The sequence below is a fragment of the Falco peregrinus genome, chromosome 18 (assembly GCF_023634155.1).
Source record: "Falco peregrinus isolate bFalPer1 chromosome 18, bFalPer1.pri, whole genome shotgun sequence".
Taxonomy (NCBI): Eukaryota; Metazoa; Chordata; class Aves; order Falconiformes; family Falconidae; genus Falco; species Falco peregrinus.
Window position 1 is genome coordinate 3,611,469 of NC_073738.1, and position 23,384 is coordinate 3,634,852.

The 23,384-nt window shown below is 59.8% G+C and overlaps 4 protein-coding genes across 4 annotated transcripts; 2 read left to right on the forward strand and 2 right to left on the reverse strand.

Moving 5' to 3' along the window:
- Positions 1 to 3,517: 3,517 nt before the first annotated feature.
- On the forward strand, positions 3,518 to 7,686 carry G6PC1 (glucose-6-phosphatase catalytic subunit 1). Its single transcript, XM_005238837.4, has 5 exons — positions 3,518 to 3,811; positions 4,930 to 5,039; positions 5,656 to 5,764; positions 5,994 to 6,109; positions 6,509 to 7,686. The coding sequence occupies exons 1-5, from the start codon at positions 3,582 to 3,584 to the stop codon at positions 7,018 to 7,020; spliced, it is 1,077 nt and encodes a 358-aa protein (XP_005238894.3). The 5' UTR covers positions 3,518 to 3,581; the 3' UTR covers positions 7,021 to 7,686.
- A 2,049-nt stretch (positions 7,687 to 9,735) lies between these two features.
- On the reverse strand, positions 9,736 to 15,899 carry AARSD1 (alanyl-tRNA synthetase domain containing 1). The gene is made up of 13 exons (XM_055789731.1): positions 15,729 to 15,899; positions 15,535 to 15,657; positions 14,894 to 15,053; positions 14,362 to 14,419; positions 13,866 to 14,022; positions 13,659 to 13,775; positions 12,836 to 12,966; positions 12,592 to 12,658; positions 12,307 to 12,398; positions 11,772 to 11,826; positions 11,093 to 11,187; positions 10,796 to 10,927; positions 9,736 to 9,909 (listed from the first exon to the last, which is right to left on the reverse strand). The coding sequence occupies exons 1-13, from the start codon at positions 15,765 to 15,767 to the stop codon at positions 9,864 to 9,866; spliced, it is 1,272 nt and encodes a 423-aa protein (XP_055645706.1). The 5' UTR covers positions 15,768 to 15,899; the 3' UTR covers positions 9,736 to 9,863.
- Positions 15,900 to 16,096: 197 nt separating this feature from the next.
- PTGES3L (prostaglandin E synthase 3 like) lies at positions 16,097 to 18,294 on the reverse strand. Its single transcript, XM_055789745.1, has 7 exons — positions 18,124 to 18,294; positions 17,730 to 17,843; positions 17,524 to 17,590; positions 17,100 to 17,198; positions 16,617 to 16,706; positions 16,458 to 16,511; positions 16,097 to 16,276 (listed from the first exon to the last, which is right to left on the reverse strand). Exons 1-7 carry the CDS (start codon positions 18,129 to 18,131, stop codon positions 16,265 to 16,267), a joined length of 444 nt encoding a protein of 147 aa, XP_055645720.1. The 5' UTR covers positions 18,132 to 18,294; the 3' UTR covers positions 16,097 to 16,264.
- Positions 18,295 to 18,320: 26 nt separating this feature from the next.
- Positions 18,321 to 23,013, forward strand: RUNDC1 (RUN domain containing 1). The gene is made up of 5 exons (XM_055789720.1): positions 18,321 to 18,802; positions 19,457 to 19,615; positions 19,891 to 20,089; positions 20,354 to 20,461; positions 21,438 to 23,013. The coding sequence occupies exons 1-5, from the start codon at positions 18,473 to 18,475 to the stop codon at positions 22,301 to 22,303; spliced, it is 1,662 nt and encodes a 553-aa protein (XP_055645695.1). The 5' UTR covers positions 18,321 to 18,472; the 3' UTR covers positions 22,304 to 23,013.
- Positions 23,014 to 23,384: the final 371 nt, after the last annotated feature.

A 23,384-nucleotide genomic window follows, 5' to 3' on the forward strand; every position in this document is an offset into this window, starting at 1 on the left:
CCGTTACTGTGGGAGCTGGGTCTGCCCAGAGCCACGCCGGGATGGGCTTAGGAAGCCCTGGCAGCAGCAGTGTGTCCCCCTGGGAGCCAGCTCAGCTCGCTGCGGCACAGGGATGGCATGCTGGGCAGCTCGGGGGCATGGCTCAGTGTGAGGCTGCGGTGGTCCTCGGGTGCCCTGGGGTGACAGCGGGGGCCCCAGAGGCACCTCGCAGGGCTCGGGGGGAGCGGGCGGGATGCTCCCTGCGAGGGGAAGGTCGCAGCCCACAGGCTCCCTGCCTGCTGCTCTGTGCCCATGTGTTGCGAGCGCTGCCTGGACTCTGCCCGCATGCTGACGCAGGTGAGACTGGACGCACTCCTGTGCTGGCAGCAGCCCAGCTCACTGGGAACTTTCTGGATGAAACCCTGGCACCGCATGCAGCACATTATGTTACAGCACCCACGTGCGCCGCACCTCCCATAGCTGCATCTGGCGCCTTGGGAATCGCGGGGACGCTGTGTCCCCGAGCCAGCCGCTGCAGGCACGCAGCTCCTGGGTGCCAGCTCGTTGTGCCACCCCAGTACAGAATTAAGGCACCCCCACCCTGGCCCTGTTCCTCCCCTGGGAAAGTCACCCCAGCCAGTTCAGGATGCATGTCCCTGGCCAGCGGTGCTGCCAGCATGCCTGCCTGGCGCAGGGGAGCAGCCAGAGCCTGGCACGGCATTCCCAGAGCCGGCAGCCAAATGGGCCAGGATGCAAAACCGTGCGATGCCCAGGTCAGCACCCTCCCCCACCCTGACCTGCCCTGGCTCTGCGCAGCAGCTGCGGGGCCAGTGCTTTACCCGAAGCCCAGGGCACGGAGCCGGTGCTGGGAAAGCTCTGCCATGGGCGCCGGCAGCTCCGGCACAGGCCAGCCCTGCGGCACGTGCGGCCGGGCCACCACGGCGTGGGATGCTGGGCTCCATCGCAGCGCGTCGTGCGCGTTCCCATGCAGCAGCCCCCACCGTGCCAGGAGGGAGGAGGTGGCAGCTCCCGTCCCATTTCCGCGCCTCTCCCCCTGCGGCCCCAGTTTTCCTGCGGTGACTCTTTCCAAGGGGACTGGAGCATGCTAATCCCCATCCCCCAACACCTTTTGCCCTCGTTTTCTGCTGTAAAAATCTCTCAGGGAGAACTTAATGCTGACTGTTTCAAAATATTTTTGACGCGGAAGCCAAGTCTGTTGCATTCCTTCATGCCGGCCAAAGCTACTCTCGGTTGAGGACCCTGGAATGATTTGTTGGGGGATTTGTTTTGCAAGAGTAATCCATTTCTGTGCAAACATCTGCTTTGTTGAGGATTTTTTTTTGTAGGTTGGGAGCTCAGTCCGGGGGTGGGACACTGGGTCCATCTCCCCTGGGGGCAGTAAGGCCAGGCTGGGAGGGCTGGGGAGGATCAGCCTGGGGCAGGGACACGGCAGCCAGGACTGATCCTGCAGCCGGGGCTGATCCTGCAGCCGGGGCTGATCCTGCAGCTGGGGCTGATCCTGCAGCTGGGACTGATCCTGCAGCCGGGGCTGATCCTGCAGCTGGGACTGATCCTGCAGCTGGGACTGATCCTTCAGCTGGAGCTGATCCTGCAGCTGGGACTGATCCTGCAGCTGGGGCTGATCCTGCAGCTGGAGCTGATCCTGCAGCTGGGACTGATCCTGCAGCGCATCCAGCGCCTCTCTCCAGGGGCCTGACTTTCCTCCACGTGCAGTTCCAGTTCACTGACAGCAGCTGGGTCGTTGCCGCTCGGCAGGACCAGTGTGAGCCCCCCGTGCTGCCCCCCACCCTCTGCAGCCCTGAGCACCCCGGCACTCCCCTGGCCCCACTCCCTGGCACAGCGAGGCTGCTCCGTCCACGCTCCATCCCTGGATCAGGCCAGCCTGGACCAAGGGTGCTGAGTGTAGGGGCAGGTTTTGGCCGTGCCCACGTTTCCCTTTGCCCGGGAGCATCAGCTCTGGTGTGAAGCGGGACGAGGACAGCAGGAGGGATCCCGGGTGCTGCCGCCTGCCGGGAAGCTCCTTGGGGACACGGCCATGGCCGGCAGAGCATGGACATTGCTGGTCCATGACCGAAGGTCTGCCCTGGCAGCCCCCGCCAGGGGCACAGCGCTGCTCATCCATCCTCCTTCAGAGCACCCCCGTTTGCACACATGATCCTGATTCCTCAGCCTGGTGCCTGTACCCCGGGGAGGAAGGATCGAAGCATCGCAATGTTTTTGCGTGTTAGACCCCGTGGCTCCCCATCGCAGGGCAAGAGGGCAGGGGGCTGCCTGCTGCAGCGCTGGATGTGAGCTCTGCCTGCTCAGCGCCATGGTGCACTCACAGGGTAGCGGTTCAAGGATCTTGACCTGAACTTTCTCGAGGAGGAGGGAGATAAGTGATGCATTTTCACTGGCTGCTAATCATTAACGCCTTGTTGCCTGTTCCCCCACCAACGGGCAGCTGCCCGTTTTGCTGTGGCAGGCAGTGGCTGGGCACCCCGTGCCACTGCCATGGGGTTGCGTGTCCGTGCACCAGCAGGATGCACAGCCAGGGCTGGGGAAGGTGATTTCTCTTGCCAGGCTGACCCTGTGTCCTCAGGCTCCTGGGAACAACTCCCCACGTTACTCATTCCCTGCTACCATCCCAGGAGGACCAGGACGGTAAAGCCGTGGTGCCAGCACTGCTGCCAGCGACAGCACAGCGTGGCCGGGGGGAAAGGCTGTCTGCAGGGATCTGGCACTATGGGACCAGTAGTGTGTTTGGCCAAGTCCCCACAGCCAGGGTTTGATGGGGCAGTTCTGTGCAGGAAGGAGTTAATGTGGGGGAGCTGTGCTGGGAGGAATGCCTTCCCTGGCTGGGGACCTTATTTACAAAGGTCCTTTAACCCCACACCAGACATCAGAAAAACATCTCTGGCAGCCAGGAGCTCCCCGGAGCCTCACTCTCTGAGGCTGCGGGGAGCTCCAGAAGTGACTTGGAAATTTTCCAGTTATGCAGAGTCCTGGTTAAATCAGCCTGGCAAACGTCATGGCAGCTAGGTGCTTTCACCGGCTGGAGGTTTCAGCTGAGGTTGGGGCGGTGGGCAGGCACCCTCCACTCCACACACCACCCAGTCTATGTTCCTGCGCATCCCTGCGATGCTGTGGTGGTGCCTGGGGTGATGGCAGAGGGATGGGAGAAGTGTCACCATCACCGCTCCGGGCCACGGCAGCGCGGTGCTGTTCGCCTCCCTGGTAACGGAGCAAACGCTGGTTCTGCAGGAGCAGCCGAACTGTTGTACCGGGCAGGATCGGGCTGCAGGATCCCCCCACGTGCGGACACGGTGCAGGGAAGGGTTAAGGCACTGGTGCCCGAGCACCCCACGCTCAGCTCCCCCCTCAAAGCCTGTTTTTCCCTTTTACGTAAGTTGTTCCAAACATGTTTGTAACAACCCCCGGGTGATGCACCTTTGGCAAAAGTGGTTTGGGGTCCAAAGATCAGCGCTGGGACAAGCGACCTGCCCGCGGCAAACAAGACCCTGCAGAGTATAAAACCCTGGCAGCGCAGAGGCGCGCGGGACAGCCCGAGCGGCACCGAGGGGCCGCGGCCACCGAGGAGGATGGAGACCACCATGAACCACCTGCACGACACGGGCATCCAGGCAACGCGCTGGCTGCAGGAGCGCTTCCAGGGCTCCCAGGACTGGTTCCTCTTCATCTCCTTCGCCGCCGACCTCAGGAATGCTTTCTTCGTCCTCTTCCCTATCTGGTTCCACCTCAGCGAGCCAGTGGGCATCAGGCTGATCTGGGTGGCCGTGATCGGTGACTGGCTCAATCTCGTCTTCAAGTGGTGAGTGGCCCTGTGCCACGGCTCCCTCCGGGCGTGTTGGCACAGCTGGACTAACGCGGACCAGATGTGCGCTTTCAGCCTTGACACTGGTGTAAGACAAAGAGCAGAGTCTGGCCCCCAGCTTGGCGGTGGCACTGGTTGCGCCTTCCCGAGCTGTGTTTCCAAGAAACCAGGCAGGAGGATAGAGCCTCCTGCAAACAGACCCCTTCGCCGTCAGCTGGGGCTGCAGTTCTGTTTGGGGGCTGCATAGAGCCCCTTGCCATGGGGGGCGGATGGGGGCAGGGCATGGAGGCAGCCTGGCACGGCTCTGATATGTGGCATCAGGACTTGGAGCTCCTCCAGGTAGTTTCCTGAGTGTTTCCCATGGGTAAGCCAAGATGCGGATATCTCCATCCTTTCCACGGCTGGTAACGCTGGTATCGCTGATGCAAAGGGAGCCATGGTGGGGAGCGTGCAAGGGACCCAGCCACTGCTCTGGGCATGGGACAGCTTCGTCGGCAGCACCAGTACCGCGGCGCTGATCCACCCTGGCAGGGTTCGGTGTCAGCAGGCAGCTGTGGGTGCCGCCCCCGCGGGCAGTGGGCTGTGGCACAGCGCGGTGCCATCCCTGCAGCTGCATTTCAGCATCCCAGGGGCCGGGGGCTGAGTGTGCCCCCCCTGCACAGGCTGTGCCCCACGTCCCTGTGGCAGCACCCAGCAGTGTGGGGCGGGGGGAGGGTGCTGGCTCTGTGCCTGCCCCGCAGCTCAAATCCCTTGGGATGCCCATGCTGCCTGCACGTGTGACAGGGACCGGTGGCCTCTGCCTCTGTTGCCACCACGACACAGTTGCTCTTGGCCTGAAAAAGAGCGAGCGGACACTGCTCCTCTTTCCCAGTGTGCTGACTTGCCCCCAGCAAGTTCTTACTCTTCCCCTCCAGGGGCCAGGGATGGGGACACAGACCCACAGCGTCAGCTGTCAGGACCGAGTGACCAGCTGGATGCTGTGCCTGTTGGGATGCCCTGGACCGCTCATGGGTCCTTTGCCTCTCCCACCTCCCAGGCCAGAGCTGAAACCACAGCTGTGCCCACCTGCTCTGGTGCCCAGGACCCCTACAGCTCCCTTTCTCCTTTCTTTTCAGGATCCTCTTTGGGGAGAGACCGTACTGGTGGGTCCACGAGACCGACTATTACAGCAACACCTCTGCCCCAGAGATCCAGCAGTTCCCACTCACCTGCGAGACCGGCCCCGGTAGGGACCCCAGCCCTGGCGTTTGCCCAGGGGGACCTGCACGTGCAGCTCCCCACTCCGGGTCTGTCCCCACAGGGAGGGGGGGTGCGCTGGCACAGCCACAGCCACGGCGTTGGGCCCCACCATGCTCCTGGGGCCGCCGGCCGTGCCTGCAGACCTTGACCCTCGGCACAGACGTGGCGGTTCAGCACAAGCCCCTGCCGGTGCTCAGCCACTGCCTTGGCCCGTGCCGGGGCTGTGCTCTGTGCTCTGACCCCGAACGCGAGCAGCTGCTCCATGGGGAAGTGGAGCGACTTTGCCTGTACTTTGCCCGTGGCTCTCCGTGGGAGCCAGGGAAGGGCTGCAGGCATCCCCGGCGTGCTCAGCGTCAGCCGTCAGGCACGGTCGGTGCCCTCTGCCCAGCCTCGCCTGGCAGACAGGCCACGGAGCCGGAACGATGCTCCCACAGTGCCCCTGCCATGCTGTGCCCTGCTCCAGCCTTGCCTGCGCTGGGGACGGGTGCTGGGTGCCATGCCAGCTGGTGCTGCAGCCCCTGGTGTTGGGGCTGCTGCCTGGGAGCCCTCGGACGCAGCCTGCTCTGCAACGGGGTCTCACCTGGGGCTCTCTTCTGGCCCAGGGAGCCCCTCTGGCCACGCCATGGGCGCAGCAGGCGTGTACTATGTCATGGTGACAGCCCTCCTCTCCACTGCCATGGGGAAGAAGCAGTCGAGGACACTCAAATACTGGTAAGCCGTGCGCCATCCTGGGCAGAGGCTGCTCCAGAGCCAATGGGCACGCAGCTGAGCCCAGCGAGGCACAAGGCTGTGGACAGAGAGCTGGGATGGGTCCCCCTGGGTGGGCTGTGCGTGAGGGTGGCCTCGGCAGGCGGCCAGGCACTGCTGGGGGTACATGACGGTGGTACCCCAGACAACATGAGCCAGCTCTGGCACTGATGTGGCCGCCTGCCCCTCGCAGGGTGCTGTGGACGGTGCTTTGGACGGGGTTCTGGGCAGTTCAGGTCTGTGTCTGCCTGTCCCGGGTCTTCATTGCTGCCCACTTCCCCCATCAGGTCATCGCAGGGGTCATCTCAGGTAAGTATATTGGACCCCTGTCCCCTTCCCCACGGCAGTGCTGGACCGCAACACCAGCAGCACTGGATGCCCGCCAGAGCACGGCTTTGTCCCTGCCCTGGTTGAGACACGAGTCCCAGGGGGACGGGCAGGGTGCGGGGGGCTGCTGCTGGGCTCTGAGGGGCACAGGCAGGGCAGGCTTGGGGTGTGAAAGGGTCGTCACCAGGCGAGGGAGCCAGCCAAGGGGCACAGCGGTGGCCGTCGGGGCAGTCAGCACCATGTGGAAGCACCTGGGTAGCCCCTGGCACATGCTCCCCACCAAAGTGCCCAGGGCTGCGGGACCCGCTCAGCTCCACCGCCCCATGGCAGGCGATGGCTCGCTGTTCAGCGCCGCCTCCTCTCCCCCTTCTTTACTGGCAGGGATGGCCGTGGCCAAGACCTTCCAGCACATCCGCTACATCTACCACGCCAGCCTCCGCCAGTACCTGGGCATCACCTTCTTCCTCTTCAGCTTCGCCCTGGGCTTCTACCTGCTGCTGCGGGTGCTCGGCGTGGACCTGCTCTGGACTCTGGAGAAGGCGCAGAGGTGGTGCACCCACCCCGAGTGGGTCCACATCGACACCACCCCCTTTGCCAGCCTCCTCCGTAACCTGGGCATCCTCTTTGGGCTGGGGCTGGCCCTCAACTCCCACATGTACCTGGAGAGCTGCCGGGGGAAGCAGGGCCAGCAGCTGCCCTTCCGCCTGGGCTGCATCGCCGCCTCCCTCCTGGTCCTACACCTCTTCGATGCCTTCAAGCCACCCTCCCACATGCAGCTGCTCTTCTACATCCTCTCCTTCTGCAAGAGCGCAGCCGTGCCACTGGCCACCGTCGGCCTCATCCCCTACTGCATCTCGCAGCTCCTGGCCGTGCAGCACAAGAAGGGTGTCTAGGGGTGTCCCCGCAGGTAACGGCATGCCCAGGCAGGTGGCCGCCCCGGCTCCAGGCTTGGGGGCACCCAACAGACCATGGGTGCACCCCAGCCACCCCACTAGACCTGCACGGGGTGACTCCACACCAGGAGCGGACCACGAAGGCTGGGCTGGCGGCGCTGCCGGCTGGCTCCTGCAGCACGGACCCGCAATGCCAGTCGTGCCGTAGGCTCGGGCGGTCTGTGGCCAGCTGATGGCACGGTGAGCCCCACACTCCCAGGGCTCTCCTGCTGCCCTTCCCATGCCCACGGGTGGGGGTCATCAGCCCGGGACCCAGCAGCAGCAGCAGGAAGACCCTGTGCTCCCCTGCAGCTGATGGGGACGTGTCACCTCCACACTGCAGGGCTGGGGACGGCTCCACCGGGAGCAGGGTGCTCACCCATGGGTGCTCAGGGTCTGCTGGTAAGGCAGCTGTTACAGGAACAAGCAGACACCGTGATCTGGAGATAAAGTGCCGGCTTGCGGGAGCCCCCCCAGCCCCGAGGTGTCGGGGATTCACTGCTGCGTGAGCAGCATGGGGTACACGTATGCATGTGTGTGTATACAGAAATAATGTGTATTCATACACACACATACATATGGGTGTCTGTAAACAGGGGGATTTTATTAAAGCTGAAGGTGTGTTTAGCTGGTGAGTTCAGAGATGTTGGTGGCGGGTGAGGCAGGATGGGGGATCGGCTCCCCGGCACAGGGGCTGCTGCTGGCGTTGGAGGAAGGACGTCTCTCCTGGTGCCCTGCTCCTACCATCACCTGCCAGGCTCAGCCAAACCGCCGGGAAAGGCAGCGCCAGGCTCCCTGCTCCTTGTTGCCTTTCACCCTTGGGTGCAAACGCAGCCAGCACAGCGGGGTGGGGACAAGCTGCTTTTTGCACCATTCATCCAGGGTCTCTGGGTGCACCCTGTGCCAGGAGACACACTCCTGTCACCTCAGATACTTTCTCCCGGCCAGACTGCCCGTGTGCATGCACGGCATCTCCCCCAAAACACCAGTTCCTGCAGCATTTAGCCCATACCTCGCGATAAGCATCACCAGTGCTCTTTGCTGTGGCACCCAGGACGTGCCACCTCCCCTGCCCAGGTCCTGCAGCGCCTTTGGGAGATGGTGCCCAGCATCCGTTGTCTTGCCATGGTTGGATGGGCCATCAGCGCCTGGTGGGAGCCCCCTGGCACCGAAACAGCGAGAGCTGTCAGGTGGGAGGGCACCTTCCCTCTGACCAAAGGGCACGTCAGCAGAACCCCACGCTAACACCCATCCACACTAAAACACCTCCCACGGCAAAACGTGCTGCGGCTCTCGCTCGGTACGGAGCTCAGCCTCTGTAGAAAGGTTACCCAGATCAGCACACACACATCCCCCCCAGTTTACTCCAGCTGGGAGCGGCCAGGCTCGGCCCAGTGCTTATCCTGACCAGGAAGGATCAGTACGGGGCAACCAGAGCCGATGGAGGGAACAGCATCCGCGTTAGCTGCGTGTGGACACCCTGCGTGCTGGGGCTACTGCCAGCCTCTGCGTTCGTGACAGATAAATCTCCTTAGGGCAGAGGTTTCCTTTCTATTTCTGTTTATTAACAACACCTGGAATGAACCTGTCATTTTCTAGCAAGAAAGTGGGAAAAAATCCCAAATTACCTGTGGTGCTTTTTCACACTGTGGCTCCACAGCGCCCTTCAGTCTCTGCAGCCGAGATTGCATCAGCTGCAGGACCCAGCCTGGCAGAACGGACAAGCTGACGAAACACTGGGGGGTAGCTCACCCTGATCCACGGGGAGTTTACACCTGCATTAGCTGGAGAAAGTCCTGATGTTCAAAAACGGACGGGTAACAAGTGCACCCCAGCAAAGGGAAGGATGCCAGCCGAAGGAGCGCCCGCTCTCCGGTCCAGCTGCCCTACCCCAGCTGATGATCCAGGGCTGCGCCCTTTGCTGCGCCCTTTGCTGCGCTTGGCCGAGCCTGCAGAAAGCTTGCCCCCCTCCGGGCCGAGGCACCGGGTGGGGAACAGCCCCCTTTCACTGAGCGTTAGCGACGATACTCCCTCAGAAATGAGTTTGGTTGCCGGAGACTTCTGAACTCACGTCCTGTTCGTGTGGTGGGAGCTGGAGGGGAAGAGGGGAACCAAGGCAGCTGCAGTGGGGACGGGAGATGAGAGCGGGGGTGGCCTGCTGGAGGACAGCTGCGGGCTCGGTTCCTCTGCCAGCTACCCCACAGCGAAGGCCAGGTACAGCGTGCTGGAAGGCCGGGAGTAGGATCGGGAAGATGCCACCCTGGGTGCGGTGAAGACAAGGCACCACCAGCACAGCCTGGTGCCCGGGCCCCTGTGCACAGAAAGCTGCAGATTCTACTTGGGGGACTCCAGGAACAGCTGCTGTTCGAAGGGGACGCTCAGGAGCCGTAGGCACGGGCTTGGACAACGCCACAGTTTGAGGACTAGCATAGCAAGCGGTGTGTCAGCTGTATGCCACCCGTCACCGACGGTCCCAACTTGCTCAGAGCAATGCTAAGGCCAGGTTGCTGCTTTTCTGTAGGGGCATTTCTTACCGTGGAAAACAACTGAATATGAGATATTCTTGCAGAGGCAGAGGCCACTGCTGGGGAGAAGAGAACGGTAATGACAGCTCAAACTCACGGTGACAGAACTGAAGGAAATGTTCGAGCACATACCTACAAGAAACGCCCAACGTGCAGCTCAAACAACTTTAATAGGGTTTTCTGTCTGCCTGCAAACCAAGGCACCGGGTGGCTGCTTCTATCCGTGCAGAGTGAGCGGGTGTGTGTCAACATGGTTCTGCCAGGCCAACTGGAAACGGATCAAATTCCCTTTTGCAGCAACATATTCGATGGTACCGCAGTGGAGCTGTGGGACCGCAGTGACAAAGCCGGTGTTACCCGCCAGCTGCTCCCGGCAGCGCTGCAGCTGGGGCCACAGCGACCACTGAGCCCAGAGCTCAGCAGCGACCCTGCACGCTGGGCAGCAGCGAGGAGCCGTGACAGTGGCATCAGCACACACACCCTCAGACCTCCTGCATCCGCAGATTTCCCAATAGCCAGGAAAAAAAATGTCAGGTCCTTTTTTTTTAAGAAAGGGCTCATGGAGCCTTGGCCTTTGGTGCCCTCTTCCTTCCTTGCTCACAGGCTTGGTAACATCTTGTCATCTTGCCTCCCAGTTCTGTAGGCAGCTATAACCGGTGAGCTTCTTAGTTTGGTCTTTTAAGGGGGATTTACTAATCTGAGCATCCCTCCCACTCCTGCCTGATTTCATCCCTTCTTCTCCCTACAAAATTCCAGCAGCAAAAGCCTGATTCATTTTCCCTGCGATTGTTGGCAAATACCATACTCAAACTCTCTGCTTCATACCACTGTTCTGATTTTTTTAAGGTCATCCAGCTTGTAAGTCTGATGTGCTCACAAAGCAATTATTCCTCAGCAACTGGTACAAAGTAAAAAGCCACAATGTACTGCAAACAGGAGGGCCCCGCTCTTCGTTTTAGGAAGCCTACAAAGTAGTTAAATAATGACTACTTTTAATCACTTAAGACTGTGTACCATTTGTCTGAAGAAATGAAAGATGCCTTGCAGCAAAGCCTGGATGGCAGACGCCCTCCCCCAGTTTTCCACGAGCACCAAATCAGCTCACACAGAGCATATGCACACCAGCTCCTGGGTTTAATGTCTTTATTCTCTGGGAGAGAAGGTGGTGGAGCTTATGCAAAGCAGGGAAGACTTTGAGAATTGTTCCTTACGCTTCAGGGCTTCGGTGGCTGACAAATTCCTGGAGCAGAGCTTGCACTTCTCCTCGCCGACTCATCTTGGTCGCCTTGCCCTGAAAGCGGCCTCGCTTCCCAGCTCCTTTGCCTCCCAGCAGCTCTGCCACCCTGCAGCAACAGTACGGGCTGAAGGCCACTCGCAGAGAAGAGAGCTGCCCAGCCTAACCTGTTCCAGACCCAAACAAGGATCCGTGCCCTAATTATACTGCTCAGCTGCTTAGTCTGCAACATTAGCATTCCTACTAATTTTAAAGAAACCATAGAACGCATTACCTGGGACCTAAATTCTCAACTGCTTCAACAGGTCCAGCTAGAAGAAAGAGTCCTGCTTCTTTTTCATCTCCCACAGTCAGGAACAGCAGGGTTTCCTGTGGACAGAGAGAAGGGTCCTGCTGTGGAATAACCACTGCCCCCCTGGTCTGGGAAGAGGACAGAGACCCTGGCCACAGGACCCCAAGCATGCCAACAATTCAGCAGTTTGTGTGCATTACCAAGACAGAGACTCAACTTGAAGAAAGTAAAAGGAAAGGGGGGCTTTTGAACCTTTTACGTTCAATCATATGTTGCGGGGGACAGAACAGGTACTGGGGTATCCCCAGTTAAACGCTGGCAGTTGGGCTAGATGATTGTTGTAGGTCCCTTCCAACTAAAATATTCTGTTTTAAAACAGCTGTCCTATCCTATCCCGTCCACATCCAAAGAGGTTCTGTACAGCTCTCGGGGGGACAGGCTCTTCCCCAGGGCTCCGAATTTTCACTGCTGCATCTCTTGGCTGTCGAGGATTCCCCTGCAGACCGAGGCTGCTGGGGACAATCACCTCACTAACTCCTGAAAGGAAACGGACCTGTAGCTTGTGACTACGGTACAAACAGAAGCCTGGCCAGTGCCTGCCTGGGCTACAGCTTGAAGGAAAAAGCCAGTGGTGCCAGGTCAGCCTTCATCAGTGACTCACCTCTGTCCCAATCTCATTAGCGATGATGTTCATAAATTCAGAGTCACCCTCTTTCCTGTATGGGTGGGTAAAAAAAGCACTTCAGAAAAAAAGCAAAAAAACCCCACTAGAGACCAAAATATCAACCAGAAACCAAAGGCCTGATCAAGCCTTGTGTTTTGGCCTCTTGCTGTTAGGATGGGGATTAGGGTTTTTTCTATATATCTAAATCCTCTCTGTGCATTCCTGTGGACATATTAGGAATTATTTAAGTGTTTATCTTTAAAAAACAGAGCTCCTCGGTTTTGTTTAAAAATTTCAAGGGCAAAGAGAAACCAGATAAGACCGTTTAGCTATACAACCAGGAGAATTCAGTGACTGAATTTTATTTACACAATAAATGAACTTTCATCACACAACCTTCCAGCAGGCTGAGGCAGTTCTATTCACCTTGTCTGTATTCTTCCTTGAGAAACAAGCCTGAATAGGTGTCGGAGAGAACTGCCATAAAAGGTGCAAGATACTGTTTTACCCTTTTCCCTGAACTCTCCCATACCTGTGTAACACAAACAGCTGACTTCGAACAGGTTTGCTCTTGAAGTCCCGGGCTATCAAAACAGCAATATCTCTAAGCAGGTTCAAGTTATTCTGAAAAAAAAAAAAAGCAAATAAACTGTGCTGCAGATGGAGAAGTCACTGTGAACACAGTGTTCCCAGAGATCGGAGCAGTTTTCACCATTTCCACAAAAACAGATGCCTACGATTCAATTCCCAGTTATCACGACTAAAGCTCACGTCTACAGGAAGCAGCACAACCTGCTTTTCTGAGCCATCCTCATACCTTCTGAAGCAGTTTCACAGAACTCTGCAGTCTCTTCACAGCCTCTATGTGCTCACCTGGTCCGTTTCTGAAAGAACACAAGGCGAACTTGAATCCCTACTCTAAAGGACAAAGAAAGGATTTCTTAAAGGAGCAAACACAGGTATCATCACAAAAAGCACCGTGTAGTTGTACTCTGAGGCTTATGTGATATTTGTCAGAAGGAACAATAAAGATGAAATAACAAAAGTGGAAAGGGTATTACTTGAGCAGTGAGGTTAGAGCCTTCTCAGTGCTGTGACTTTGTTCGATTGACTTCAGCACTCTGTTTCCTGTCAGGAAAACCAAGTTGGTTTTGTTCTTTTTCCCTTTTTCTGTGCCAAGGAGTTTAATAACCTTAAAAAGAAAATCACCCCTGTCAGAAAAGAACAGTATTTCACTTATACTCACAGAGGTGGCCAGTTCCTACTAGGCTATGCCTTGTCGTGTATATTGACTCTCTGACAGTGAAAATAAACCGATTAAAATCAACCATAAGGTCAACACACAAAAAACAAAGGATGGTGATATAGTGGAATTAATACAATTTGCTAGTCACACGCTGCACTCTGCAGTGCATTTGGATGCCTCTGCCGGGATACAGGCTCCAACAAATGACTGAAAAGACAGGAACACTTAAAGGTGGCTCTAGAATTTTATCTCCACCTCTCTGCAGAGAGGATATCTCATTCGTGACACTCAAAATATCAGTGATTTAAGCAGAGGGAACAAATGGCTAGCCACCCAGCAATGCACCGCCATACTGCAGAGATACCACGAGCCCTCTGCAGAGGCACGGACAGTTCAGAAAACATCACTGCTACAGCCAAGGGCCGAGTTCTGTTAACAAAAAAATGAGCCTGGCTGACCGGACAAAGCCTGCCAACCTGTGTGCAGTCCTGCGGGGGCTCACCCAGCACGGGGCTTCCACCACTCCCTTTACCATCGGGACAATTTCCAGCAGACCGTGGAACTCGGGGACTCCCGCTGTGCTAGGTCTGAATGTGTGGAACGAGGCCCTCGACGGCAGCTCAGCTGCAGCCCCTCACCTGCAAGTCACTCAGGTTGGAGACGTGGGTCCCACAGCACATGTTGGAGTCGATGCCTTCAATGTCAACAACTCGCACTGGCCCCACGTGGTCATCGGGCAAACCACGGCTTCTCACCTAGCAAAAGGACAATGGCAAACAAGGTGACATCCACGCCGCAGTTATTTTGGTCCCGTGGATACTGTCAGTTCTCTCTCCACCACTCACTGTTTCAATTTCAGGGTCATCTGCAGCCAGTTCCCTCACCACCACCGGCACCCTCTCCCGGATTTTCTCATTCACGCTCCTCTCCAGGGTCTCTATTTGCTCTGCTGTCATGGAGGGGGTGTCCAGCTCAATGACACTTCGCTGACGGCCCAGCTCCCTGCACCAATGAAGAACATCTGCTGCTGTAGCTAAGAGCAGTGGAAGGTCCCACTGTGCAGCACTGCGTGCCATCCCGCTGCTGGGAACGTGGCAACTAAAAACATACTTCCCTCTTCTCCCTGCTATTTACAGCACACCAGATGCACACCAAACATCTGGAGGAGGACAAGACAGAGCGTCCTCCAGTTCAGTCACCTCTCCCAGACCCTCTGAGCTCAAGGGAAACGTCCAAGGACAAACTGTTTTTGATTTATCAATGCTCAGCTCCCTGCGGCCCAGCACGGTGGCACGTGCCAAGCAAGGTAAGACCGGGGTCTAAGGGAGCCTTTCCCCTCACCATGAAGTCGTTTTGAATCCAAACATCTGTTCGGCGACGGCAGTGATGAGATGCTGTCCTGGAAGAGACGTGCAAGCAACAGCTTTGAGCACCACCGCATACAAGAAATGATTTTCAGTCAGACCGTATTTTTTCTGCTGATGTTCCCCACACCATTTGCAAATGCCCAGCTGTGCGCTTGGCGCTGTGGGGCTTGTGCTGCTGCTTAGGAGCAGACAGAAGAAGTGGCCATCACCCCGTGGGCCCTGAGATCCCGAGAGCCCCACGGCGCACGCTGAAGACTTCGAAGCAGGTTGAACATCCCCTGTTTGCAGCGGGATTGTTCACAAGTCCAGGAGAGCCCGCAGGGGAGCCACCTGCCTTCCTCAGTGGCCCCGGGGATGGACTGGTCACACAGAGCTGTGGGGTGTCCCCTGCCAGGACCTGGGTGGGGACAGCTGGGCACTGAATGCCCCCTGCCTGGGTGAAGCCAGGTGAGGCTCCGCGGCCCCGCCAGCCACCGGACACCCCTCGGTCAGGCCAGGGCACGCACCTGAGTGCTGCTGCATGTGGTCGAAGCGGCGCTCCCAGTCCAGCGACAGCAGCACCTCAGCGCCCGGCTCCAGCGCCGTCTGCACGAAGTGGACGGCCTCGGCGCCATGCCGGGTCACACGCAGAACCGGCACCTCGCCGATGAGGCCGCGGTCATCCGGCTGCGGACACAGGGGGTCAGTGCCGCTGGCCTGGCCCCTGCCCCCACCTGGCCATACCTGTCCCCCAGCCCCAGCCCAGCCCCCCCCCCGCCCCCATTGTGGCCATGTCTGGCCCCCACCCGGCCCCAGCCCCCAGCCTGGCCCGACCCCGGCCCCCAGCCCCGGCGCCCCCACCTGGCCGTACCTGCCCCCCGCCCGGCCCCCCCACCTGGCCATGTCTGCCCCCATCCAGCCCCAGCCCCCGGCCCAGCCCCCAGCCCAGCACCAGCTTGGCCCCGGCCCCCGACCCCAGCCCCCAGCTCCAGCCCCCAGCCCCCGGCCTCGGCCCAGCTCCCAGCTCCGGCCCCCGACCCCGGCCCCCAGCTCCGGACCCCGGCCCCCAGCTCCGGCTCCCGGCCCCCAGCTCCGCCCCCCCCCATCTGGCCACGTCTGTCCCCCACCCGGCCCCGGCCCCCAACTCCCCGCCCGGCCCGGCCCGCACCTGCCCGCCGCCCTCGGGGAAGAGGATGGTGTCCTCCAGCACCACCTGGAAACCGCGCACCGGCTCCCCGCCGCCCTCGGGCCGCAGCTCCGCCGCCCGGCACGACACCACCCGGGTGGCGAACTGCAACAGAGACGCGGAGCTGTGAGGGGAGGCCCGGGCGCCCCCTACCCCCCCGCCTGCCCCGCCGCTACCTGTCGGGCCCAGCTGTCCCGCTGGCACTGGAACACCATGGCGATGGCCGGGGGGGACACACGGGGCCGGCGGTGACGGCGACCGCGGAGGAACACGGGGCCGGGTAGCGGGAAGGCGGACGCGGAAGGACACGGGGCTGGATAGCGGCTAGCGGAGGGACACGGGGCTGGGTAACCGGTACGGCGGCCGAGGAGGGACACGGGGCTGGGTAACCGGTACGGCGGCCGAGGAGGGACACGGGGCCGGGTAGCGGAACGGCCACCGCGGAGTGACACGGGGCTGGCGGGGAGCGGAGGAGCACCCGGTGCCGCTGGGGGGGACGGCTCCCCAGTGACTGACGCGGCGGCGGCCCAAGCAGACAACAGGCTGCGGTGGCAGCTCACGTTTATTGCCCCGTGCCCCGCGCGGGTAACGGGCACAGGAGACCGGAGACCGGCTGGGTCACGGCCCGGCGGGGAGCTGCTGGGGCGGCCCCCGGAAGCGCGTGCTGCCGGTGCACCGGGAGGCCTCCGCGGTGTCCTCGGGGGCCCGGGCTTCAGAGCTCGTCCTGCGGGAGGGAAGGGCGAGGTGCTGGGGAAGGGGCTGGCCAGTCCCCGGCCACGGCAGCAGGGACCGGCCGGGCCCCCCCGGGACCGGCAGCCCAAGCAGAGCAGCTGGAGCTGCTGCCGGTGTCCCGGGACAAGCGGGAGCCGGAGGCTCGGGGGAAGCAGCCCGCAGGCTGTACTTACATCCAGGTCATCCATGGCTGGCGGGGGGCCTTTGTCCGTCACCTTCTCCAGGAGCTGGATGGGGAACAGCCGGCTGTGGCGATTCCAGGTGCCCGGCTCCCCCCATCCCGAGCACCCGCCCACACACCCCAGGACCCCGAGGCCTGCGGCCCAGCTCACCTCTGCGTACTGCTCCATCATGGCCCTCTCCACCTCCTCGTCCCCTTCCCAGTCTCGCCAGTTGTCAAAGTCCACGGAGAGCCAGGCCGGCTGTGGGCAGAGAGCATCTCCTGAGGGAGGGAGCGGCACGGCGGGGCCGCAGCACCCACCCACATCCTCGCAGCCCAGGGGTTGCTCTGTGGGGCGAGCGCAGGCTGCTCCCACGCAGGCGAGGGGGCTGGGGAAGGGCAGAAAGGGGAGCGTGTCCCTTTGCCAGCCGGTGCTGGCCCTGGCCCTGCGTGTGTTAAGGTAAAGGGGAGCCACATCCTTCCTGGAGGGCAGAGGCCTATGGAATGGCGGTAATCGTGATGTTGGGCTATTTGGAAGCTCTGCTGGGGTCCCTGGTGTCTGTCCCGGGGGTAGGTTGCTCCCCGGGGGCTGAGAGGTGCTGTGTGAGGACAGGACACGTGCTGAGGCTGGTCCTGGCTGTTGTGCCACACGCACCTTGATGTTCTCCTTGGTGATGCGTGGCCAGGCCACTTTCTCCTTCCACTTCCTCATAAAGCACGTGATGGAGCGGTCAGAGCGCTTCTCCCGTGAGTCCTGACAAGAGATCAGGTGTGTCTCACCTCAGCGTCTGCCAGACTCCTCTCTGTAATCCACTGCAGACACACACAGGATTAAAGCTCAGCCACGTGCAGGCCATGAGAGACACAGAAGCAGGGAGGCAGGTTGGTTTTGGCCCAAGGCAGCACGGTGAGCGCCGGGCTCAGGCCCAGGGCTCCCAGGCTGGTGTTCACCCCACTCAGGCTCTCGGGAAACGGGCAGGATTCAACGCCAAGCGGTGCTGCTCAGCCCCGCACAGGCTGGGTTTAGCTCCGAGCCTGACGCAGGCTGTCGGCGAGCGGTTTGCTGGGGTAAGGCTCACCTTGGAGTTGACCCTGGCATACAGGTCGATCTCATTGTAGAACTCCACGCCGTCTGCATTCTTGCAACTGCCAAAACACCGCCAACAGCCTGGCTTAGGAGGGGGCCGAGGCCACGCGCAGCCGGCTCTGATGGGGTCCCTCCAGCCCCGCGAGCCAGCCGGGTGGGGGGCCCTCGGCCCCGCTGGGCAGGGTGGTGGCAGCCCACCTGAAGACCAGCCGCTGCTCCTCGATGACGACCTGGACGTCCCTGCTGTCCTCCACGCAGAACTCCAGGTAGACGTAGCGCGGCCGGTCGTACCACAGCGTCTTGGCGGGCTGCCTGTGCAGAGAGCGGGCCGGGGGTGCCTCCGCCGCCCCCCGCTGGGTCCCTGTCCCCCGGGGGTGCCCTGCCCGCGGGGAGTGGGCTGGCCGGGCCCCCCTCCCGGCCCCCCCCCCAGCCCCGCAGGCCGGCCTGCCCTCGCTCCCCGCGCCGCCCCGCGCTGGAGGGTCCTGCCTGCCGGTGCCTTAGCCCCCGGACCACGACGGAGCGACCCCCCGGGCACTGCCCCGGGGGCTACGGACACTGCCTGCCCCGTCCAGTCCTGTCCCGCCGCACTCACCTCGCCATGGCGGTGCCGGCTCCGCCCCGCGCTATTTTGGGCCGGGGGGCGTCAGCGGGGGGTGGCAGCGTGGGCGGGGGGGGCGGTCGGGCCGGGCCGGTCGCGGTCACCTCGCGGCCCACTCGCCAGCCCAGCGCCCCGCCCCGGACCGCAACCCCGGGGCCCCGCGGGACCCCCGGCACCCCCCGGGACCGCCAGGCCCCGCTGGGCCGCGGGGGGGCGCCCTGGCGCCACGCAGGCCCCGCCCCCCGACAGGCCCCGCCGCCGCCAGGCCCCGCCCCCGCCAGGCCCCGCCCCGCGGCAGCAAGATGGCGCCGGTGTGGCGGTGGCGGCGCCGGTAGCGGCGGTCATGGAGGCGGAGGGCGGCCCGCTGGGCCCGGGGGAGCGCTGGGCGCCGGTGGGCGCCGTGTCGGCGGCGGTGACGGCCGAGGAGGAGGACGAGGACGAGGAGGCGGCGGCGGGCGGGTCGCCGCAGTCGGTGCCGCGGTTGCGGGCTGAGCGGCGGCGGCTGCACGGGGCGCTGCTGGCGCTGGCTTCGCACTTCGCGCAGGTGCAGTTCCGGCTGCGGCAGGTGGCCCGGGCCGGCCCGGCCGAGCAGCAGCGCCTGCTCCGCGACCTGGAGGACTTCGCCTTCCGCGGCTGCCCCGCGCCGCTAGCGCCCGGCCTAGGGGGTGCCCCGGTGAGTGCGGGGGGCGCCGCCACCAGGCCAGGCCTGGGCCCCCTGACGGGAGTCCCGTCTCCTTTCGGATAACGGCGGTGGCAGCCCCGGGACCGCTGTGTGCGTCCCACCCAGCTGCTGGCCGGTAGCGGTGGCTGTGAGCCCGTTGGCTGTGGGGAGGCATGGAGGGAGCGTGGCGGCTGAGGTGACCAGCCCCACGCTGCCCAGAGGCCCCGGCTGCCTCCGTGGGAGCTCGCACAAAGCTGGGCTGCCGTGCCGTGTGTGGCCTCGGTGGCTGGGAGCCAGCCTGCGGGGACGGGCGTTAAAGCCCTGCCTTGTGTGTCACTGCTCTGCTCCGCGATACGGTGCTGACTCAGAGGATCCGTGATAACGTACGCTTTGGTTGGCAACGTGCAACGGTGCTTCCTGAGCCCTGGCCTGGTGAGACGGGGTTTGGGTGCAGCAGGTCTGGGGAGGCGCCTCCTTTGTCAGGTGAGGCGAAGCAGCTGGTGCCTCTCCCTGATGCGCAGGCACGTCTCTTTCCTGGACTGGCCTGCAGTGTTGGCTAGTTAGTGCATGAGCTGAAGGAAATGTTCCTCATACTGTGATCCTGTTCTCTGGGGCTTTATTATGACAATAAGTCTTCAATTTTATTTACTGGTATTTTTTTTCCAGAGTGAGCAAGAGAAGCGGGAGCAAATTGAGGTGCAGAAGGAGAAACAGAGAGAGCTGATCCTGCAGCTGAAGACACAGCTGGATGACCTGGAGACATTTGCTTACCAAGAGGGCAGCTATGATTCCCTGCCACAGTCTGTGGTTATGGAAAGACAACGGGTAAGGCTCACAAAACCCTTCTGGCTGTATTTCTTAATATCTGTGAGAGCCTCTTGCAGACTGTAGGAGTTAGTCCTTATGTCTCGCCAGCAGCTGCAGTAGAGTATTAGTAGTTTGTCTGCGCGTGTAAACCTGTCCCATGTCTTCTCTTGCACTTTTCGATGTGCAGCAAAGGTGGCCTGTTTCCAGGGTAACGGATGGGTAAAGGAGTATTTTGAAGCTCACAGGCAGCAGCACCACATGGTGAGATCATGCTACTAACTTGTGTGTTGCAGATGATTATAAATGAGTTGATAAAGAAGCTGGACATGGACTTAAGTGAAGATATTGCAACACTCTCACCAGAGGAATTGCGGCAGCGTGTGGATGCTGCCATAGCACAGATCGTTAATCCAGCCAGGGTGAAGGAACAGCTGGTGGAACAACTGAAGACACAGATAAGGGACCTCGAAATGTTCATCAACTTCATTCAGGGTCAGTGCTGAATTTTTAGATGAGCAGATTGAATTGCTTTGTAACTCCCTGAAAAAAGTCATGAGGAGGGGGGACAGGTGTCAGAGGATGCAGGAAGAGTTTCTGGCTCACAGGGAAGTACAAATCTCGCTGAAGTGATGGTGGGGAGAACGAGAGACTTGACAAAAAGAGCACAGAGAGGTCTGATAAATATTGACCTTAATACTTGGGATACACAGCTTAAATTCACAAGTGTGAAATAACAGTGTGAAACTCTTGTTTTAGATGAAGTTGGAAGCTCGGGTAAGGTGGAAGATGGACACTGTGAATGTGCAGGCAGAAAAGATGGTGGTGGTTCCTGCAAACCAAATACACGGCCTTCTGGAAACAGAGGTGGGCGCTGCTTGGCTCAGAGCTTCCACACTGCTCCCGCTGCCACACACTTGGGATTTGGCAAGCACAAACCAGCATCCAGTCACACTAGGCTGCTTTGCTTTTTCCTGGCAGCTGGATTTTCTGCTTTCCTGCTCTGACTGACACAAGCCCTGTGTCCAGTTCCTTTACCCTTCCTATGTGGGATCATGAGTGTAATCACAGAACCTGAGCCTGGGCATAGAGGGTGGGATTGGTCCTCAGCAGGGATCAGGAATAGTAAGGGACTTGTGATGCTTAGTGCAAAATGCAGACAGGCTGAGCAGCCTTGTCTTGTACACGCTGTTGGGCCGCACTGTAATTAATGCTGTTTGAAGACTTAGCTCTGTGAGCAGGTACAGGGAGCTGGATGGATCCAGTGTTCTTTATAATTTGAGACTTGTCTACTTATCACGTGAATTTATTGGAGCTAGAATAGTATACTAGAGGAAATACTACAATACCTTTGCTTTTTGTAATCTGAGGCATCTGCTGCTAGTCAGGGATGAAATTTGGGTCTTAGCTGGTGTGGCTGCTCTTAAAAATTGAATTTAATAATGGCTTCAGGAATAAGCAGTATATGTTAGCCTGCTGAGACAAGACGCTTCTTAAAAGTAAGCAGTGATCTCCTTCAGCAAAGGTTTTGATATCTCTTGATTACCGGTGTGATATCGTCGTGTCTAAAGAATGATCTTTCCTCACTGTGTACATGCCCACTAGCAAAGCTGTTGTAGGGTTTCTTCTCTGTAAGATGACCCGATTGTCGAGAACAAGATATGCAAATGTTTGCTTTTCTGGTTGGCTTCAGCGCTTTGAAACTAGAAAAAGTAGCATCAGTTCTAGTGACAAAAGCTCCCAAGGAGGAGAAGCAGGCATTTGTGCTCCCTTTGTGTATATGAAAGACCAGAGCTGGTGATTCCTTAATGAGATTTTTTTTATTCTTTTCTAACCTGATCAGTGAACCCAGAAGATGCCAGAAAGATGCGAGAGACAGGCCTGCACCTCATGCGTCGCATGCTGGCCGTGCTACAAATATTTGCTGTCAGTCAGTTTGGTTGTGCTACTGATCAGATTCCTCGGACCCTCTGGCAGAAGGACCAAGCCAACAAGGACTATTCCCCCTTAATTAAGAAACTGGAGTTGTCAGTAGAGCGGGTGAGGCAGCTGGCTCTGAAACACCAGCAGGAAGACCACGTTATCAGTTCCTCCGACCTGCAGGACGTTCCCTTAGGAGGCAGAGATGAGCTGACTCTAGCTGTGCGGAAGGAGTTGACCATAGCTTTGCGGGACCTGATGGCTCACGGGCTCTACGCCTCTTCTCAAGGAATGAGCCTGGTCTTGGCACCCATTGCGTGCTTGATTCCTGCGTTCACCTCATCGCCGCAGACCATGCACCCCTGGGAGCTCTTTGTGAAGTACTACAATGCTAAGAACGGACAAGCCTTTGTAGAATCCCCGGCTCACAAGCTCTCCCAGTCCTTTGCCTTGCCTGTGACGGGAGGAGTGGCCGTTACCCCCAAGCAGAGCCTGCTGACAGCGATTCACACTGTCCTGACGGAACATGACCCCTTCAAGCGCAGTGCAGACTCTGAACTGAAAGCTCTGGTGTGTATGGCGCTGAACGAGCAGCGCCTGGTCTCCTGGGTCAATCTGATCTGCAAATCTGGAGCTCTGGTACAGTCCCACTACCAGCCATGGAGCTACATGGCAAACACAGGCTTTGAGAGCGCGCTCAATGTTCTCAGTCGCCTCAGCAACTTGAAATTCAACCTCCCAGTTGACCTGGCTGTCCGGCAGCTGAAAAACATCAAAGACGCTTTTTGATGTATTTTTGTTGTAGGTCATCCGGTTTTCCACAAGTAGGCAGCTGTTGGGCTCAAGAAGCCTGGCTTTTTTAAGACTAAGTTCAGCTCTTTGAAACTGGTATTTGCTTTTAGGGAAATCTCACGGTGTCCTGATGCTGGAAATCTGTGTTTGACAAGGCTGCTGCTGCAAAGCTGCTGGAGGCCACACGCTGTACAGCACCTCACCCTGCCCCCTTTTGTGCAGCTCGGAAGTGGCTGCGCTGGTGAGCAGGTGCCTGCAAGCGTGCGGTGCGTGGGGCTGGCTGCCTGAGCGTGGTAGGGGGCTGGCCACAGAGCGATAAAGCCCCTTGGAATGCGCAGCCTGGCTCCTGTGCCCCATCTGCACACTTGGTTCTCAAAGTTTGTGCTCTAAAAGATGCCCCTCGGAGACACCTCTCCCAGGCAGGCCAGGCAGGCCGGCAGGTGTTTGGTTGCCTGATGGCAAATGACTTCCCTGCCTGCTGTATGGATGAGGAAGACACGTTGAGCTGCAGGCATGGGGGGCTGTGCTCCGTGGTGGCTCCGCAGGCCGCAGAAGTGGCCCCGTTCTTCAGGCTGCCGGTGAGGGGCTGGCACTGGGAGCTTCCTCTGATGGTCCCCGAGCTCCTTTTTTGAAGCGTTTGTGCAGTGGTCAGTGTGCCAGCGGCCCCGTGTTTTCTAGGGGATTCATTAAATCGCTTTAGCAAGTGTCTGTGGGGGGAGACCCATCTCCAGTAACCGTGTTTGAATGTGTGTACGCTGCTGGCCTTTGTGCCGCACGTGCTGGGTCGCCGGGCTCGGAATCCCGGGATCGGGCTTTACATTTTCTGTAATTCCTGCCAGAACAGGGCCTGGCTTTGTGCTGCGGTGGGTGGTCAGGCACCCACTCCCCATGGGGCCTACCTTGCCACAGCACTGGGAGTCGGGGGGGGTGGCGGTGGGGATTGGGGTAGGGGGGCTGGGAGTGGGGGGGGGACACTGGGATCAGGACTGTGAGAATGTGGGGGGGGAACCGGGATGGGGGGATGCAGGGTTTGGGGGGCACCGGGATGGTGTGGGACACTGGGAGCAGGGCTGTAAGA

Excerpts from the sequence above, each read along its gene's own strand:
- G6PC1 (XM_005238837.4), top strand. The coding sequence starts at position 3,582 with ATGGAGACCACCATGAACCACCTGCACGACACGGGCATCCAGGCAACG. Across the intron at positions 5,040-5,655 it reads CACCTGCGAGACCGGCCCCG|GGAGCCCCTCTGGCCACGCC; the intron begins GTAGGGACCCCA and ends CTTCTGGCCCAG. Across the intron at positions 6,110-6,508 it reads CATCGCAGGGGTCATCTCAG|GGATGGCCGTGGCCAAGACC; the intron begins GTAAGTATATTG and ends CTTTACTGGCAG.
- AARSD1 (XM_055789731.1), bottom strand. The coding sequence starts at position 15,767 with ATGGTGTTCCAGTGCCAGCGGGACAGCTGGGCCCGACAG. Across the intron at positions 13,776-13,865 it reads ATGACCCTGAAATTGAAACA|GTGAGAAGCCGTGGTTTGCC; the intron begins GTGAGTGGTGGA and ends TCCTTTTGCTAG. Across the intron at positions 9,910-10,795 it reads AGCCACCGAAGCCCTGAAGC|CTCCACTGCGGTACCATCGA; the intron begins GTAAGGAACAAT and ends GCGGTCCCACAG.
- PTGES3L (XM_055789745.1), bottom strand. Across the intron at positions 16,707-17,099 it reads TCACCAAGGAGAACATCAAG|CCGGCCTGGCTCTCCGTGGA; the intron begins GTGCGTGTGGCA and ends CTCTGCCCACAG. Across the intron at positions 16,512-16,616 it reads TGATGGAGCAGTACGCAGAG|CTCCTGGAGAAGGTGACGGA; the intron begins GTGAGCTGGGCC and ends TTCCCCATCCAG.
- RUNDC1 (XM_055789720.1), top strand. The coding sequence starts at position 18,473 with ATGGAGGCGGAGGGCGGCCCGCTGGGCCCGGGGGAGCGCTGGGCGCCG. Across the intron at positions 18,803-19,456 it reads CCGGCCTAGGGGGTGCCCCG|AGTGAGCAAGAGAAGCGGGA; the intron begins GTGAGTGCGGGG and ends TTTTTTTTCCAG. Across the intron at positions 20,090-20,353 it reads GTTCATCAACTTCATTCAGG|ATGAAGTTGGAAGCTCGGGT; the intron begins GTCAGTGCTGAA and ends CTCTTGTTTTAG.